This window comes from Macaca fascicularis, chromosome 12 (assembly GCF_037993035.2).
Source record: "Macaca fascicularis isolate 582-1 chromosome 12, T2T-MFA8v1.1".
NCBI classification, from domain to species: Eukaryota; Metazoa; Chordata; class Mammalia; order Primates; family Cercopithecidae; genus Macaca; species Macaca fascicularis.
The window spans coordinates 55273660-55293279 of NC_088386.1; the positions used below are offsets into that span (position 1 = coordinate 55273660).

At 37.4% G+C, this 19620-nt stretch overlaps 1 protein-coding gene across 4 annotated transcripts in view; it reads right to left on the bottom strand.

Annotated features, from left to right (window-relative positions):
* LY75 (lymphocyte antigen 75) overlaps positions 1-19620 on the bottom strand; it is a 94660-nt gene that overhangs the window by 30963 nt on the left and 44077 nt on the right. For 3 of the 4 annotated variants that reach the window (XR_012421151.1, XM_005573280.4, XM_074009257.1), the window contains exons 16-26: positions 18994-19108; positions 15187-15222; positions 14650-14825; positions 13922-13989; positions 13563-13642; positions 12529-12668; positions 10708-10813; positions 10322-10482; positions 8638-8767; positions 6685-6911; positions 1251-1416 (exon numbers count right to left, since the gene is read on the bottom strand). Coding sequence is in view for 2 of the 4 variants with exons in the window: in XM_005573280.4 (XP_005573337.3) it covers positions 1251-1416; positions 6685-6911; positions 8638-8767; positions 10322-10482; positions 10708-10813; positions 12529-12668; positions 13563-13642; positions 13922-13989; positions 14650-14825; positions 15187-15222; positions 18994-19108 (1405 nt within the window). In the remaining 2 variants the exon portion in view is untranslated. The remainder of the gene's footprint in view (positions 1-1250; positions 1417-6684; positions 6912-8637; positions 8768-10321; positions 10483-10707; positions 10814-12528; positions 12669-13562; positions 13643-13921; positions 13990-14649; positions 14826-15186; positions 15223-18993; positions 19109-19620) is intronic. The other variant, XR_012421152.1, reaches the window with a different exon arrangement.

The following is a 19620-nucleotide window of genomic DNA, read 5'->3' on the forward strand; positions in this document are numbered from 1 at the left end:
ACTTTGAGAATTCATTTTCAAGTTTCTGTCTACTGACACTATTAATTTTAAAGGAACATTTAAATGAAACACTTGATGTTCTAAGTAAGTTATTGCTTTAACTAAGTAAAACAGAAATAATATTTAAAATCTGACATCTACAGTATCTGATTATGATCTTTTTCCATTTTCTGAAAACGCCATACATTCACAAAGATACAAACATAAACATATTCCACTCAAATAAATTAAACGGATTTAATATGTGGCAGAGATCACTCAGTATCTCTTCTGGATCACAATAAGTCCCTCTGTCCATGAAGCAGTGTCTTTTTTCTACCACAAACCCACAAATGTGACCTTGACAGTTGCAAAAACACTTCCTCTGACTGGGCTAGAGATGGCACACCTGACTCAGGCTAAGTTCATGAGATTTTCTCTAAGGATTTACAAAGTGAAATTTAGAAATTTTCTCAACTCATCTCCAGTTACAGGTTCAGCTCTATCCCCGTTTTGCAGATCCTGAATTTCCCCTTGTTTTAAGCTAGCTTGAGGTGGTTGCTGTTACTTACAATCAACTGAATCTTTTTTTTTTTTTTTTTTTTGAGACAGAGTCTCGTTCTGTCGCCCAGGCTGAAGTGCAGTGGTGTGATCTCGGCTCAGTGCAACCTCTGCCCCTCCAGGTTTAAGCAATTCTCTGCCTCAGCCTCTGGAATAGCTGGGATTACAGGTATGTGCCACCATGCCCGGCTAATTTTTTGTATTTTTAGTAGAGAGGGGGTTGCACCATCTTGGCCAGGCTGGTTTCGAACTCCTGACTTCAAGTGATCCACCTGCCTCTGCCTCCCAAAGTGCTGGGATTACAGGTGTGAGCCACCGCACCCGGCCACAACCAACTGAATCTTAAGAGTGACTCATAAAAATCATGTTAGTTGTGATGTTATGAATCACAAAAGAATTCTCACAAGTGTAAGCTTTCTACAAGTATAAAGATATGCAGAAAGAGGTAGAGTAACAATGGGACTTTAAAGTGTTAATCCCCATTGTCGGCTAACGTAAAAATAAAACATGCTTAAAATAACCCATTAATAATAATATATTTAATATATAATTCTGCTTGAATACAAATTTTCACAAATGTTCCTACAAAAAGACATGACTATAATTTCTTCACAATTCCAAAACCAGATTTTACAAAACCACTCCTCAGAAATTTTACCACTTATGAGACTGTTAATAATTTAAGAATTAAATATCTGAAATTCACATACTTCCTGAATAGTAGCAAATAGCACCTGGTTGATTGTCATTGCAATCAGCTGTTTTCCAGAATCCATCAGTGTCTAATATTACACAGTCTTCAAGTTGCCCATTAGTTTCAGCCCAGCGACTAAAATGAAGACGTTTCCCATCTGACCAACCAAAGTTGAGTTCATCCTGTAAGGAGCAGAAATACATTTCAAGTGGCAATATTCATGTTATCCCTTTGTATTATTTTGACTCCCATGGTCAATCTAATGATTTTTATTTATTTTTTTATATTTAACACACATTTACATACCATTTACTACATGACAAGCATTGTTCTAAATGCTTTATAAATATTGGCTTACTTAATCCTTGTAACAACCATATAAGGGAGGTACTATTATTATCTCCATTTTAAAGACAAGGAAACTAAAGGTATGCAACTTTGCAAAGTCCCACGAATACAAACCACACTGCTGGGCCTCTCTTCCAGGCTGTCAGTCCCTAGAGTCTATGTCCTAACCATTATGCTATGCTGTCTCACACATAATTGGATCCACTGGTTATCAGAAATCAGAAAACTAAAATGGGATGAGGATCACTATCGGCACTGATTAGATCAGAGACAAACTGGTGTAGTGGAAAGAATATGGGCTACAGAGCTAAGCCCACATGGTTTTGAATCCTGATTCAGTTACTTACTAGCTTTTGTGTGCCACGTCTCCAAATTTCCATCCCCCATCAATGAAACCAGTGTGACACTTAACTTCGTGGGGCTGGAATTAATGGGATAATGTGTAAAGCCTGCAACTCAGGGGCTAGCTGGCACACAGAGAGCTGGTGGTTCCCTTCCTCTGAAGTCCTCAGGCACGTGGATGTCACACCGCTGTTTTCACACTTGTTGGGGAGAGAAGCTTCTTCATTCACTAGATTCTGCTGTGTGCTAGAAGTCTGTGAACATCTGCCTTTACACCCTGCCAAGGTCCTGACCACCCATCTAGGTACAGGAGATGGACTGTGGGGTACAGGCCTGTCTGAGCTTCCCCATGGTGCTGCCAGAGCACCAGGCCTTACATACCAACTGCTGAGTCTGGTGCTGGCCTAACAGACCCATTGAGCTAAGCTTTCCTGAATCCCAAGACAATCTACATCACTAGTTTATTTGAAATATTGAACGAAGCCACACTTAGTGAACCATAAACAGCAACACAGTCAAGCTTCAACACCACTGGCTGCTTCATTCTGAAATGTTCATGACCAGAGTTCCAGCTGTAATCCTAGCCCCTAACCCTAACCCAGTCAGGGCCTAAGCCACTGTGGCCTCCGGTGTGGAGGCCGTGCGACTTTGCCTGCACTCATCCATACTGCCCTGCATTTCTTCCCCTTTGAGGCACTCCCCACCTAACCCCGTCCCTGATCCTTTGGAATTTCCATTCCATCTAAATAAATCATCCCACACCTTTTATCTTTTCATTGAATACAAAATATTAAGACTATAAACATCTTTTCACTAAATTCTTGATCTTAATTGATCTTAATTTAACTCTGGCTAGAACGCTCACACATTGTTGGTGGGATTATAAATTAGTTCAGCCCCTGTGGAAAGTAGTTTGGAGATTTCCCAAAGAACAAAAATAGAATTACCATTCAACCCAGCAATCCCATTACTGGGTATACACCCAAAGGAAAAGAAATCGTTCTGCCAAAAGACACCTGGGCTCAAATGTTTATTATAGCACTATTCACAACAGCAAAGACATGGAATCAATCTAGATGCCCATCAACAGTGGATTGGATCAAGAAAATGTAGCACACATACATGATGGCATACTGTGCACCCATAAAAAAGAACAAAATAATGTCCTTTACAGCAACATGGATGTAGCTGGAGGACATTATCCTAAGTGAATTAATGCAGGAACAGAAAACCAAATACCACATGTTCTCACTTATATAAGTGGGAGCTAAATATTGGGTACACATGGACGTAAAGATGGGAATGATAGTGTCTGGGGACTCCAAAAGTGGGGAGGGAATGGAGCAAGGGTTGAAAAACTACCTATTGGGTACTGTGTTCACTCTTTGGGTGACAGGTTCAACTGAAGCCCAAGCCTCGGCATCCCACGGTGTATGTATTGTAACAAACCTGCACATGTACCCCCTGAATCTTAAATAAATACATAAATCTGGCTTTTCCAAGGGAATAATCTCCTTTCAGCACCCACGGGAAGGCTATTTGAGATTCTATTCTCAGATACCACAGGGGCTGTGAGAAAGGAGTAGTGGATATTTTTATCTCCTTTTATTTCCTTTGAGGATTATTCCCTTTGTATCACTGCAAACTCCCCATGACATTCACTGAGGACTTGGTCGCCCTGCTCCTCCCTGACATTCACTAAGATGTCCCAATTCTTGCTGTCCTCCCGGCCCTACCATTAACTTGGGATGCCTGTGTTCATGTTTCCAAGCCTTCTTGACTTCCTTTAATTCTATGTATTTTTACTTCTTCAAGCTGGGTACTTGAGTGACCCACTGCATGGCCACACTCTGCACTTTACATAACCCAGAGCTGCCTCCCCTCAGACACTGTAAAGGCCAACATCATTTCCTGCATGAATTTATAGAAAAATAACTGCTCTCCCTCTCTCCAGCTGCTTGGTCCTCCCCAGCCTTCCACACAATGTCTTCTACTTAAATGAAGTCTTATATTGTTACTACTATGTTTAAAATCTTTCAGTATCTTATCATTGCTTTCAATGTAAAGTATTTATTAACATCCTGTCATTTTCAAAGAATTAAGGCAGCTATTAGGATATATAGTTAAACAGCTATACAGAATATGTTAAAATTAAGGGTGAAAGAGAAAAGAGAACCATAGGTAAAGGTTGGAAATAGGATAAGAAGTAAGACCCAAATCATTAAGTTGGGGGCAGTTACAAAATAGTCTGACTCCAGCTATCTAAAAAATAAATAGGTACACATAGAAAAATAACTTGAAAGATCCATACCAAAATATTGAATCATGTTTATTTTTAGGTACTGGGATTACAGGTGACTTTAATTTTGTTATTTTAATTTACTGACAAATTTTCTACATTGCAATATTGTTTTTGTCTCAAAAGATTTGGGGTGACTGAAACTAGGAAATGTAATCACTCATTGCTTCCTCACAACAGCCACAATGACGCATTTCACAGAATTTCCAGTACTGAAGATAAAGCAAGTAAAGCAATGCTATGAAACAGTTGAGACTGTGAGGACTGGGTAAGCAGCCTTCCAATCTCCTGGTTTGATCTGGGTTAATTTAATTTAATTATTTATTTAATTAATTTATTTATTTAAAGATGGAGTCTTACTCTGTCGCCCAGGCTGGAATGCAATGGTGCAATCTCGGCTCACTGCAACCTCCACCTCCCAGGTTCAAGTGATTCTCCTGCCTCAGCCTTCTGAGTAGCTGGGATTATAGACACCTGCCATAATACCCAGCTAATTTTTGTATTTTTAGTAGAGACAGGGATTCACCATGTTGGCCAGACTGGTCTCAAACTCCTGACCTCAAGTGATCCACCCGCTTTGGCCTCCCAAAGTGCTGGGATTACAGCCGTGAATCACCATGCCTGGCCAAACTGGGTTAACTTTAGAATACGCCATGACTCAGAGAGACTATTCTGTAAGCTATTCCTAAATGCTACTTTTAATTGAGCTTCTGATAACAATTCTTGTTTTTCCACCCATTCTTCAATTCAATTCTGAGTCTTCAATCACATTTTTTCCATGCAGCCCTAGATATACAGCCCTGGTATACTTTGGGATATACCATGGCTGAGAAAAAAGGTGGCCTATAATGCCAATAGGAATACCACAGCTTTATTTAAAAATCCCTTATTTAATTATAGCCAAAACTTCAGCTGTGTAACGATTCCAGTTTGTGCTACATGTGCAGAGGTTAGTGATGGGAATTAATAGGAGACTAGCATCCTTTTTTTTTTTTTTCTTTTCTTTTTTTTTTTTTTTTTTGAGAGAGTCTTGCTCTGTAGCCCAGGCTGGAGTGCAGTGGCGCGATCTTGGCTTACTGCAGCTTCTGCCTCCTAGGTCCCGGTTCAAGTAATTCTCCTGCCTCGAGACTAGCATTCTTTGTTGGGTTATGAAATGAATGAGAAGCCCCTGAGACATCTATCTAGGATCAGCACTTAAGATGGAGGAAAATATTATTCAACTTCCTTTTCAGAGTTGCTTAATTTTACTTTGCTGAATTTTGTCTTCTTAGAGACTGGGGTCTTGCTATGTAGTCCAGGCTGGATTTTAACTCCTGGGCTCAAGTGATCCTCTTGCATCCAGAGTAACTGGGACTACAGGTGTGCACCAGGTGCCCAGCAGTGCTGCTGATGTTGAAAGAGATGGAATCTGGGTGTGGTGTTTCACGCCTCTAATCCCAACACTTTGGGAGGCTGGGGCAGGCGGATCACTTGAGGTAAAGAGTTCAAGACCAGCCTTGCCAACATGGTGAAACCCCATCTCTACTAAAAATACAAAAATTAGCCGGGCATGTTGGCACATGCCTGTAATACCAGCTACTGAGGAGGCCGAAGCATGAGAATCACTTGAACCTTGGAGGTGGAGGTTGCAGTGAGCTGAGATTGCACCACTGCACTCCAGTCTGGGTGATAGAACAAGAACCTGTCTCCAAAAAAAAAAAAAAAAAGATAAAGAAAAAGAAAAAAAGTGAAAGGATGGAAAGGACTCTTTAAAACTATCCATAGTGCTTCCACACACCCAACCACATCTGATTTTTAAATTCTTCTCTTATCTTTTCATTGGCTGAAGAGATATGGCAGCTTCAGATTCTAGCTCAGTCTTTGATTAGAATTAATAAAAAGAAGTGCTCAAATATATATATATATATATATATATATATATATATATATCTCCACTAGAACCTTTTCCTCATTTAAACAATAAAGTACTAGATCTTTCAATAGTGGAAAGATAATTGTCTCTAAAAAACACATATTGCTCCTAGGTGCCATGGCTCATGCTGGTAATCCCAGCACTTTGGGAGGCTGAGGTGGGCAGACTGCTTGAGTCTAGGCCTTTGAGACCAGCTTGGGCAATACGGCAAAACCCTGTCTTTACAAAAAATACAAAAATTATCCAGGTATGGTGGTGTGTACCTGCAGTCCCAGCTACTCAGGAGGCTGAGGTGGGAGGATCGCTTGAGCCTGGGAGGTCAAGGCTGTAGTGACGTGTGATCGCACCACTGTACTCCAGCCTGGGCGACAGTGTGAGTGAGCTCTCGTCTCAAAACAAAATAAAAAAAACCTGACATATTCCATGAAATTTACTGGAGTAAGATTTTCAGGTCTCCTGTTTGTTTTAGTCTGCTATGAGAGATGCTATGCACAATAAAAAATGTCGCTTTCCATCTCCCAGTCCTGGCAGCTGGGACTGAAAACTTACATCTTGACTGAAGAGTCCGATCCATAAGGAAGAGTTGTGAAGGAGCGCCTGCACGCTGAGGAACGCCTGTTGGTAAGGGTCCGTGATGCTCACCAGCTGCATATTATTTTTCAGACATTCCTTTTGAGCACCGTGCCAAGTCAGAGTCTTTGGGATTATTTTGTACAGATTATTTAGGTATTTTACAGTTTCTGAAGCATTCTGCAAGGTCTGTCTGCCTTTAACTTCTGCATGTAAAAGAAAACAACAACAACAAACCCTTCCCCACACTCTGCAAGTTATGGGACATTTTTTTCACATTTCTCCCCATACGAATCTACTTTAGATATTATTTACCTATTTATTTTATATTTTGGGTGAGAGAATTAGGTATGTCTTACTGTATATCTTAAGTAAAATGTGTGAGCTGCAACGTTTATTTTCTAAAATCAGAACAAAATTCTTTTTTTTTTTTTTTTTTCGAGACGGAGTCTTGCTCCATCGCCCAGGCTGGAGTGCAGTGGTAGGATCTCAGCTCGCTGCAAGCTCCGCCTCCTGGGTTTACGCCATTCAGAACAAAATTCTGTTTCGTTTGTCTGATTTACAAAAGAGAAAATCTGCAAATAAATGTAACCTGCATGATCATGTCGTGTTGGTGCTAAATACCTCTTTTGTTTGAACTACTTCAACAAGGAAGTAAATGTATTAAGATATCTCCTTACAAAGTTTTCACCTGGGAGAGCTAGCATGGAGAAATGTAAGAAACCATCCAGAGAGGAGGTATTTGAATTATTGCTTTATAGTAGTACTTTGCTAATAAAGGAGTTAGTTAAAAACATGGAAAAAATGGGTAAAGATTAATTTAGCAAAAAAAATTCCGCCAAAGCACATGAAATATCTACTTACAGTTCTCATTACATGACAAAATTTTTTCTTGATCATTTCTTAAAAACACATTGTGATCAATGAAAAATAATGTAATACTTTTTAAAAAATATATTTTTCAAAATATGGATGATTTATACTTTTAAGTATGCATTCTACTTTTATTTGGATTATGGAAAGGCACAGTGATCTTTTTATAATGTTTCAAATCCCCACTTGTTTATTTTTTAATGCTAAATTTAACAGTGAATACTATTAGTGGACTTAAAGCTCAATACTGCACTCAATTAAAAATATGAAGTTTTTTCTTCTCCTTTTCCCATAATAAAATGTAAAATCTGAAAAATGCCAGAGTAGAAAAAAGAACAAAATTCAATTACTATCATGGGATAACTCCTATTAACAAATTCCATCAGATACAATTAATTAATTAAATTATAGCAAAGATCCTTTAAAAAAATCACATCCCATTTGATAAACTCTGACTCACTAAGCCAATATGGATTTAGCCATGCTGAAATTTTAAGCCATATGATTATAAATTAATATAAATTCACTTATAGTATTAAAAATTTTTTTCAGCTTTTATTTTAGATACAGGGGGTACATGCATAGGATTTTTACATGGTGTATTAGACCCAGGTGGTAAGCACAGTACCCAATAGGTAATTTTTCTTTTTTTTTTTTTTTTCTTTCTTTTTTAAAGAAAGGAAGAAAGGAAGAAAGGAAGAAAGAAAGCAAGAAAGCAAGAAAGAAAGAAAAGAGAGAAAGAAAGAAAGAAAGAAAGAAAGAAAGAAAGAAAGAAAGAAAGAAAGAAAGAAAGAAAGAAAGAAAGAAAGAAAGAAAGAAAGAAAGAGAGAGAGAGAGAAGGAAGGAGGGAGGGAGGGAGGGAGGGAGGAAGGAAGGAAGGAAGGAAGGAAGGAAGGAAGGAAGGAAGGAAGGAAGGAAGGAAGGAAGGAAGGCAGGCAGGCAGGCAGGCAGGCCCCAATAGGTAATTTTTCAACCCATGTTCCCCTCCCTCCCTATAGTAAGTGACTGTATATATCTAATAGCATAAAGTACCATAGTTATCTAGATAATGATTGTTACCTGAATATTTCTGACAGAGAGACACAAAGTGGCGTTCACTGCAGGATGTAAAATTCCACGTCCCAATAAACGGTGATTTTTGGAGGTTGAGAATTAGGGCACAGTGGTAGTGAGACTCTTCCTCAAATAACTAAACGAAAAGGTAAATACATAGATGCAATCATGTAACAATGGTCTGGAGATCCTAGCAAGAAAAGTTTAGATTCTAGATTGAATTTGTCCCCCTATAAAAGAATTCCATGAAGGACCTGACCATGACATTTCTTAGAAAATCTTAATAAACTTTCAAAGCATGGATAAAGGGCAATTAACTTTATAAAAAACAAAATAGTGGCAATCTTGATAAACATATTTTTAAAACAGATTAACTGTTAGAAATAAGACAAAACACCTCCAGTCACATTTAACACTCGACTACAGTGTAAGTAAGCAAAACATAATGATTCAACTTATTAGATTTTTACAAACTTTTTGTAACAATAAGCTGCGTACCACATAACAGAATATACCTTAAAGCTTTGATCCTATACTAGTCACTATAAAAATCTCCATATATTAAAACAAAAGTATCTAGATTTCATTTTCTGATCGCAATCAATAATATTAGATATGAAAATTTTTTCTAAGTGTATTATCCCTATACTTTTCTGTGTGTTTCAAACATATTGCACTTAGAAAAATAAGAAAAGTAAGTTTATATCAGGAGATACTGACCAAAAAAATGCTACTCAATAAATAGGAAACCAAAAATGAACGAAAATAATTATAGGAAAGAATAAAACAAGAAATGTCAAAAAAAGAGGTATGGGTAGAACTTTATGTGGAGCCAAATGTGTATTATTAAATGTATTCTCTTTTTTTAAAGGGAACATGAACTGAATTTCATATAGAAGATTGGAAAATGAACAAAAACAGAACCCCAAGAAAAATGGGGTAGAAAAAGGTAGAAATAGTATTCATAACACAGGTCAAGCAATAGGAGTAGAGGGTGGAAAAGAGAGTGAACAAAACAAATAACATGCATCTGTTCTGTAAAAATGTAAATAATGCAAAGTAAAAATGCAAGCAAAGATAATGGAGATTTGTAAAATACCATAAGCAACTTTACTTCAATACATTTGAAAATCTAAATTAAATAGACAACTTTCTTGAAAAATGCCAATTAGCAAAATTGTCATAAGGAAAAGTGGAAACACCAAAATGTACCAATGACTTTGAAAGAAATGGAAAATTAATAATGGCTATTTTTTTTTATACTACCAGGTACTATTGTTAAAACTTTAAATAAATTATCTTATATAATCCTTATGTTGACCTTATGAGGTAGTACAACAGTATTAGAGCTTGCAGATAAGAAATTGAGGCTTAAGAAAAGTTAAGTAAACTTCCAAAGGCATAGTAAATGGCTGAACTGGAATTCAAACCCAGGCAATCTGACTCCAGAGCTTGGGCCCTTCACTGTTGCACCAAATTCCTTTATCATTAGAGTATGATCTCTGCAAAGAACAATGTAGTGTATATTTCAAGATAGATAGAGGAGAAAGTTTTGAATGTTATCTTTACAAAGAAATGATAAATCTTTAAAGTGAGGAATATGGTAATTACCTTGATCAGATCATTTAAATGTATGAAAGACTCAAGTATTTCACAGAGGTGTAAAGAGTACTGATTAAAAAAAACTTACATTTTCTGGTATTCTCAGTCTCCTACTAAACAATAATGGGTGAAAGTTACTGTATGTCAGCTCTCTGTTATCCGTCCATTTGTTTATCCTTTCATAGGCAGTCCAGCGCAAACCAATCCATAAAGTAGCTTCCATATCCGGAAGCAAGGATGTAATAAAGTCTGTTAGAAAGAGATTTTTAAAAAGCATTTGATTTATTCAAATTAAAGATATACTAAAAATGCCAATGAATATCTTTTGTTTATCTAACTATCAAGATAGTCTTTTATCTGTTCCATAAAAAAAGAAGTTTAATAAGATTTTTTGTATATTAATTCCTCATAGCCTCCTAAAACTAACCTGGCCCCAGATCAGAATAAAACATGTTTCTCAAATAATTCCAGTACCTTGTTCAATCTGGCTCAACACTGAAGGAAGGGTGCCACCATAGGAGTGACAGGTATCGCTTGCTTGAGAAAATGTGAGAGACATGGGTTTGATCTTTAGAAAACACTGCAAACAAAGACATATGTGAAACATGAGATTCCAGACACAGGAAAGCTCACACAGGAAGTAAAATGCTTCATCTTTTAGAGGCCTGCTAATTTTCGGTCTGTGAGATATGGTAATTTGCAATGTAGTACCACAAGAATTCAAGTTTATGCTCTCATTAATTTTTTATTTTTTTAAGAGACAGAGTCTCTCTCTGTTACACAGGCCAGAGTGCAGTGGTGCAATCATAGCTTACTGTAACCTTGAGCTTCCTAGGCTCAAGCTACCTTCTCAATTGAAACAACCAAAGAGCGGTCTTCAAACTTTCATGTATATATAAATATATATCATATCTTATATATAAGACACATATAGAACATATAATATCTTTTATATATAATATCTTTAAATATATATATTTAAAGATCTCTCATTTATTAAGTGCTTCCTATGTGTTAAGCAGTTTGCATAGTATCTCATTTAATTCTCACAACGGAGAGAGAAACTGAGGCACAGGGACATTAAATAACTTGATCCATAAGTGAAATAGACACACAATAGTAAGGTCAGTATTTATACTCTGTTCCACCTGATTTCAAAATCTGTGTCCTTAATCATCATCTCCTTATATCAAGAAACACTGCTGAAAAATTCATCTTTGGCAGGATATATTAATTCAAATTTATATCAGCTATGCAAATTAACACAGTACTATTACCTCAAGGAATTAAAAAGATTGTCCTAATTTTAAAAAGTTAAAATGTACCCCTAACTTTACTACAGATCCTTCCAGCTGTCAGACACATCTTTTTTCCCTTTTTCACATTATGATCACCTCGGTATAGAGTGGTATGTCCCAAATTGTGTTCCTTGAAACATCCTACAAAAAAATTTTTTTCCAGCTTTCTTATAGACTGGAGTGGTCAATGAGCCAAGCTACCCAACATGGACAACCTCATCGGGTAACTTCTAGAAAAGACCCTAGAGAGAACACCCTGAATTTAAGCTCAGAAGCCTTATATTAAGGATGGCAGAGCAAAATCACAAGAAGCCTGATTTTGAAGACTTCATGGTGTTTCCACACAAACCTGCTTATCTTCAAATGTCTTTAATGTGACAGAATAAATGTTTTAACATACTGTAGCAACCTCTTTTCAGCAGCCAAATGCATTTCCTAATAGATACGTATACCAAAATGGATTATGCATCTCGAAGAGGCAGATACAGAATGCAGCATTTCTCTAACCTATTTAATCATGAAACCCCCATTTGGAGGCAAGATCAATGATTAACATTTTGTAGCATATGTGTAGTCCCCAAAAAGTAGTTTGTGAAATGCCAGTCTAATTTGATTGGCAGATGCTGCTTGGATGTTCTCCTTGAGGGGAAAAAGAAAACACAAGCCAGAAATTAAGTCAGCTTCCTACAAGGCCATAGAGATAGTCCTGACTATTCAATGCCTCCCAATCCATCAACAGATCAACTTGAGCAATTTAAGTGTTGGTAGCAACAAAATAGAAATGCTGCACTTTAAAAGACCTGTAGGCATGACCAACTTGAGAATTAATTCTTGATATCATCCACGGTTTCTGGCAACACAGAGGGCCAGGTGGGATCCTGAAACATGTAGAGTTTATCTCAGTGATGATGTCACTAATGGGTTGCCATTCTGCCATAGGCTATATAACCAGCATGGAAGCAATCATTGTTGCATAATGTAGCAATTCTCTTTTTACCTTATTCTGAAAAGGAATCCATTGCTCAGAACATTGCACTTTAGCTGCAGAATCTGGGCTGTATTTCTCTAATGAAGAAACATTATATTTTTCACAGATGAAGGGCAACTTGGTATTACAGTCTGTTGGTTTACTTAAGTCTGAGAAATGAAAAGCAAGCATTACTATGGTGAGAATTTTTCAGTCAGTGCTTTTTTTTTTTGAGACAGAGTCTTGCTCTGTTGCCCAGGCTGCAGGGCAGTGATGCAACCTTGGCTCACTGCATCGTCCGCCTCCCAGGTTCAAGTGATTCTCGTACTTCAGCCTCCCAAGTAGCTGGGATTACAGGTGCATGCCACCACCCCTGGCTAGTTTTTGTATTTTTAGTAGAGACGTGGATTCACCATGCTGGCCAGGCTGGTCTCGAACTCCTTGCCTCAAGTGTTTTGCCTGCCTCAGCCTCCCAAGGTGCTGGGATTACAGGCGTGAGCCACCACGCCTGGCTAAGTCAGCACATTTTAAAAGCAACCCCAGTAGTAAAGAAAGGTTCTTGAAATCAATCTTTCCCAAACGCTTAAGATATATTCCCTTTCTTCTCTAGCCACTTCTGTCTTCTATGATTATTTTTATCTGTAGGTTACAGCATACCAATACTGTCTATGAAACAGCACGCATTTTGTGTGACTACCATACCATCCCAGGGTGAAGGCAGGAGGTAGGAAGTTGAAGGGGCAGTGTAATCAGGGGAAGGGGACCTAAACTATATTTTAGAACTGCTGCCTGCTTATCTTTGAAAATTTGCTTAGACACTTATCAATTAGGAAAGTGGTAAGTTTATTTCTAAGTAACTGCTTTAGGATAAAGGAAGTTAAAATATTCACAGTGAAAAGTACCTTTATTTGCATTGGGGATTTGAGCTATAGTTGTTAATAATAAATCAGAATAAGATGAAGTGACCAAACATATAATCAAAAGGAAAACAAGATGAAGCTAGAAACTGAACCTGAAGTTCACATATTACAAAATCAGCATTAAAGGATTTGAATTAACTTTACCGATAAGCCAAGTCTTGGCAGACATGTACAAGCATTCCTCTCCAAATGTCACATGAAAGCGGTGCCATGGATATCGTGAGCTAAAAGAAAATGACAGATTTGACAACTCGTAATGTAATTAGGTGTTTCATTTTTTTTTCTTTTTACTGTAAGTTATTTTATTTCTAAATTTAATGTTAATACCATCATTCTCTACCCCTTTTTTCTTGATGCTAACATGCAAAAGGGCTTGGTTTCTCTAATTCAGGCAGTTTATGGATTAATGTTCAAACTACTTATAAATAGAAATCCATTTAGTAAAAGGAACTGCTTCTTTTAAGTGATAACTTTACAAAGGTAGAATCAATGATGTCACCTACTAGGTAAAATGATCATCTATTGGCTGCTCGTTAATTCTTATCCACCACTTCTGCCCATCACCAGATATCTGAAAAACAAGCCAAACATCCATGCTTATATGTGCTGAGCTTTCTTGAGGGTTTTGATTCAAATACCTTGTCTTACTGTAATCACTAACCACTATAATTTCTAGACATTCCTTACTTAGATTTCAAAATTATACAAACCAGGACCTTGTGCCAAAGAGTAGTTGAAAACTCTCTGTATATTTACAGATCCTATTGTGGGTACGGAAACATGGTAGCTGTAATTATGGGCATATATTAGTTAGACTAATACTTTAAGTGGGCATACAGTATCCTATTGCAATTAATTGTAAATTTAAAAATACAGAAATTATTTTTCTTCCCAAAGGCTATTTTGCAAAGTTACTTATTAGTAGAAACAGAAACTCAAGTTAACTGTAAAGTTGACTTTTAGTAAAAAATGTGACAGGGAATTAGAATCATTTATATTATCTACTGATGTTTACCTTATAAAGTGACATTTATTATTAATCTTGTATATTATAAACATAAGCAATTCTACTTAATTTTTCTAACATGAAATAAATTTGGATGTTGTGAGGCAGATCTGACATTAAAGAAAAATTTAACTTTTGTAGATTTTGGCAAAATTTTTGTAATATTTTTAAATGGAATAAATATAAAAATAAGAAATATATTTAAAATAGATTCTTTTAAATTACATTTGCTATTTTGTTTTTGATGGCTTTTAGTCCCGCAAAAGATGTTATAGTAGCAAGAAAGCTGTGATTGCTGGCACAGTACAGGACGGCTTCTTCATAGTTTAGGTGAAGATCAGCAACAAACCAATATTCACTTCCTTCAATTATAAGTGGAGGTCCATGAATTCCAGCACGCTCTAAAGAAGAAGAAGAAAGAGATTAGTGTTATGACTATGCAAAGCAAACTGTGTCCTCTAAGCATGAGTTAATGTTCAGAACTATAAATAGTAATTCAGATTACTAGCCCTCTCTGGCTGGGGCAGTACTGACTACAAGGAACAAGAGATTCCTGAGCCAGTGACTCTGCCATTCCCCTGCACTCACAGGGAAAGAAGAAACCATCCTCATCACCTCATCCCATACCAGTCACTTACCTTCCTTGCCTGGAGAAATTTTGTCTCACTTGAAGATGTACAGAGAAGAAGCTGGCACTTAAATAATTAACTAAATGCATTAGTGACAAGCAGCTTTCGTTAAATTTCAGTTTTCTTAACTCACCTGGATTGTACCAGTCTGGTGTTTTTGGAGTACGGCCTGTATGAGGAAGAAAGCAAGTGGCATTAGTACTCAATGACTGATCAGGGTATACCATAAGTAAGGCCTTTAATGTAGCTCAAAAGGACTTGCAGTATTGTTGAGGCTTGTCCATTTCTAGCCAAGCCATTTCATGTTTTGATCACTTTAGTTGTATTTTTTTTTTTTTTTTTTTTTTTTTTTTGAGACGGAGTCTCGCTCTGCCGCCCAGGCTGGAGTGCAGTGGCCGGATCTCAGCTCAATGCAGGCTCCGCCTCCCGGGTTCACGCAATTCTCCTGCCTCAGCCTCCCCAGTAGCTGGGACTACAGGCGCCCGCCACCTCGCCCGGCTAGTTTTTTGTATTTTTTAGTAGAGACGGGGTTTCACCGTGTCAGCCAGGATGGTCTCGATCTCCTGACCTCGTGATCCGCCCGCCTCGGCCTCCCAAAGTGCTGGGATTACAGGCTTGAGCCACCGCGCCCGGCCACTTTAGTTGTATTTTGTGGGGCCGATGCTAAAGCTGCTTTAGGAGCAATCCAAAAGGCATATCTGTTAAATATTAATGAAGTATTTCTAGCAGTCTTTTACCTTGTGTCACAGAGGTCACAAAAGAAGTTCAGATGGATAAAACATAGCTAAGAATTAGAAAGTAAAAACAAGTAAATAATGATATTGTATGTGTCACACAGAAGCATAAGAAATAGGAACCAAAATAATCATCATTGTAAAGTGAAGTTATTCAGGAACCACTTCTCCATCTAATGAAACAAATAACTATTCTATAAACTTAGGTTGATAGAGTCTATTGTCTTCCAAGATATCCTTGGAAACAACGTACAATGCTCCAATGTTGAATCTTTTGAGAAGATGAGACATAACTGAGAGGAAAATAATAAAAGTCACTGAGGATTCTCAGATGGAAATGGAGAAAATATGGCATGCTACACAGAATTCCGGGTTGGAAGCTGGGCAGGTCAGTGTGCAAATGCCCTTATGCATTTTGCTGCTATGGTATTTCCGATGAATTGCTTAACTCCCTCTGAGCCTTGATTTTCTCCTCTATGAAAACGAGATGGCTACCTGACTCACAGAGAGTGAGGTCACATGTGACGCCCTGGAGGAAGCGGCCAGCACAGGGCCAGGCACAGAGCAGTTCCCCATGGGAGCCTATTTGCTTTCCTCCCCCTTTTCATTCTGGCTACAGATCACATTGGCTTCAAGTCAAAGACATCATTTGCTTAATTTTAGAAATTACAGAGTAAAATAGCTAGTCTTAATTTTGGTGTGGCATGTGAGCCTCAGGCAGGCATCAGAAGACCCGACTCAGAGGACTGCCTGCATAGCCAGCATCTTTAGTCTCTCTGAGCCAATTCGATTCGTATTGGATAATTTCCAACAATAACGTTGCAAGTCAGTTCAAAATGTACATAGTTTCTTGTCTGTAATCTTGTCAAAGGCTTCTGATTATTTGTGTGTGGGGGAGGGAAAGCTATGTCTAACCTTTAAATATCTTTAAATTGTGAGAAAAGTAGGATGCAAGGTGTTTTTTATACAAGATTACAACATGTATGTGTGTATAAGGCATCAAGAAATACAATAAAAATAGCTATGTTTGGGTAATGGCATCATAGGTAATATTCCTAAAAACACTTTTATGAGCCTTATTTTTGACACAGTTTTCTCAATCAAAAAAAGAATACTTAAAAAGTACAAATATCCACTGTGGTTGAGGTTACTTCAAATTTACAGGTTGTCAAAATATCTCTTTTAGGGAAGACAGGATTCATTAGAACCAAGTAATAAAAAGGAAGAGCCAGAGAAGAGGCATGGTGATTTAGGATACATAAGAGGAAAACTTCTTTAAGAAAACCAGAAAATACAGATGAATATAAGTTGAGAAAACTTAGGCTGCTCTAATAACCAAGAAAATATCCAACCAGCTGAATGCATCACATCATAACTTAGAAAGTTATACAGTATAGTCAAAAAAGGTTGAACATAGCATTTAAACCCTGGAGCAAGCAATCATTGATTGCTTCAAGTGATTGAGACAGACTGAGAACAGGAGCTTAGTATTTTATTTTCTTTCTGCATGGGGATCATAGAGGTGGAATTCTTTAGGTTTGTTTGATTAATTGATTTATATTTGCTAAGTGGGTTAATTCCTTTCTCTCTTGTTAAAAGTATATGTTTAAAAATATATATACTCCTCCACATGCCCTTCATACTATTTTCTGTGGTGACTAATTTGCCATTTCTAAGGTTGCTCTTGTTTAAACTCTGGGGTCTGCTCCGCTGCTCAAACAGGAGGTGGGGGTAGCAGCTCCCATCGAGGGCACCTTGGTTGGAACAATGACACTGTCTGTGGAATGCTAACAAATGCCAGAGAGTAATGGGAGGCTCACATTAACACTTCAAAACAGAGACATTGTCCGAATTAATTATGTACAAGTTACTTTTCCACTTGTTTAAAGGATATCCAAACTGGTTTTCCTTTGTCCCTTTTTCGGGTTTAATAAAATAATCAAGAATAACTCAGGCATAATTTATCCTTTAGAAAAACCCATCAACACAACATTCTCTCTCTCTCTCTTTTACAAATGGTTTGACAGTTTGCCTTTGTGAAAGAGATTCGCTACTACCTGATGTCACATCTGAAGCTCTTTTAACTATTTTAGGGAAAACAGTCTTCTAATAGTCACTTCCATGATGTGAACTTCGGGTTCTTTGAGAACTTGTAGGAGGATACACCTTTAGTTTCAACGATCTGTTTACATTCAGTTCAGAGATTTATTTTAAAACCTTCTATGGGTTTTCTGCTAATTAATTTAATACAGCCAATGTCTGCTTAAAAATAATTTGAGGCTGGGTGAGGTGGCTCATGCCTGTAATCCTACCTAGCACTTTGGGAGGCTGAGGCGGGCCAATCACTTGAGGTCAGGAGTTCAAGACCAGCCCAGCCAACATGATGAAACCCTGACTCTACTAAAGATACAAAAATTGGCTAGGTGTGGTCATGGGTGACTGTAGTCCCAGCTATACTGGAGGCTGAGGCAGGAGAATCACTTGAACCTGGGAGGCAGAGGCTGCAGTGAGCCAAGATAACGCCACTGCACTCCAGCCCGGGAGACAGAGTGAGACTCTGTCTTAAAAATAATAATAATAATAATAATAATAATAATAATAATAATTTGAGAATTAAGATCTTCTTGACATTTTTCTTAATATTTCATATTTTCCTGGAAAAAGTGAAGTAAAATGGTATCTACATTTCTCCCCACTCTCCTTTCTGTTACCAAAGGCTATACTATCAATCTAACTGGCTTCTCAAATTTGAATTTATATAAAGTATTAGCAGTTTTGTAGTTCATTGAAAATTGCTTCTAAATTTTACAGAGACCTGCCACATTTTTATTTCTTGACTTCTGCCTTATTATTCCCAAGATTATCTTTATTTTTTCATTTTGCATCAAAATAAAAATTAAAATGATTCTACATTTCTCCTTTTGCTTAAAATAATTTCATCCAAAATCTAATCTCCCTAAATGAACCTTACATTTTATCTTCTATGCAAATTTTTGCATGATCAAGAGTAAGATGTCACCAAATTTCAATAAGCTAGCCTTCTATTGGAAGCCAGAGTCAGGCAGGGGGTGCTCCACATATCAATTGCATCATCATAGGCTTTTAGACCTTAGAATTATAGATCACAATGCTCCCCTAGGTACTTTGAACTAAGCATTCACAATGTTAACATGAGAAGGTTGTGAAAAGTAACAATTACCACTTACCTTTTGGAATTTGGCACACCCATTCAAGTTTTGTATCACAAGCAAAAGGCCTCAAATAAATAAATTCTCTGTCATCATAGAAATGCCAGCCTCTTCGCCATGGCCTATGAAATACCTAAAAGAGGAAAAGTATTGCAGAATATTTTGAAGTTGATACATCCCTTATGGAACACTAAACTGTAAGCCCTATGATCTTGATCTGTATTTTAGCTCTAGCACCTAATATATTTGTTCAATAAATGAACACATGAATGAATGTAATATTTAAACAGTAATACCCTGAGCAAGAGCCTTCAAAGGGGCTAATAAGGGAAATATGTTGTAAGGTCATGTTTATGTCCAAAATGCAAATTTTCTCCCCCACGCCTGACAATTTTTGTTAGGATATTTATTTCAGAGCTATCCAAGCACCAAGCTGTGATCAAATTAGATCAGAGAGTGACATAAAAGTCCAGCCTCAGCGGCTCAGGCTCCTTCTCTGGTGTTACCATGCCATTTCTAGGATTTTGCCCTTCTCCAGGATGGCTCACTACAAATCCAGTTAACAAGTAGGAGAAAAAGGATAGGGGAAGGCATTACTCGGGAGAGCATCCATCACTTCTTGGACTATTTTCTCTCAAGACCAAG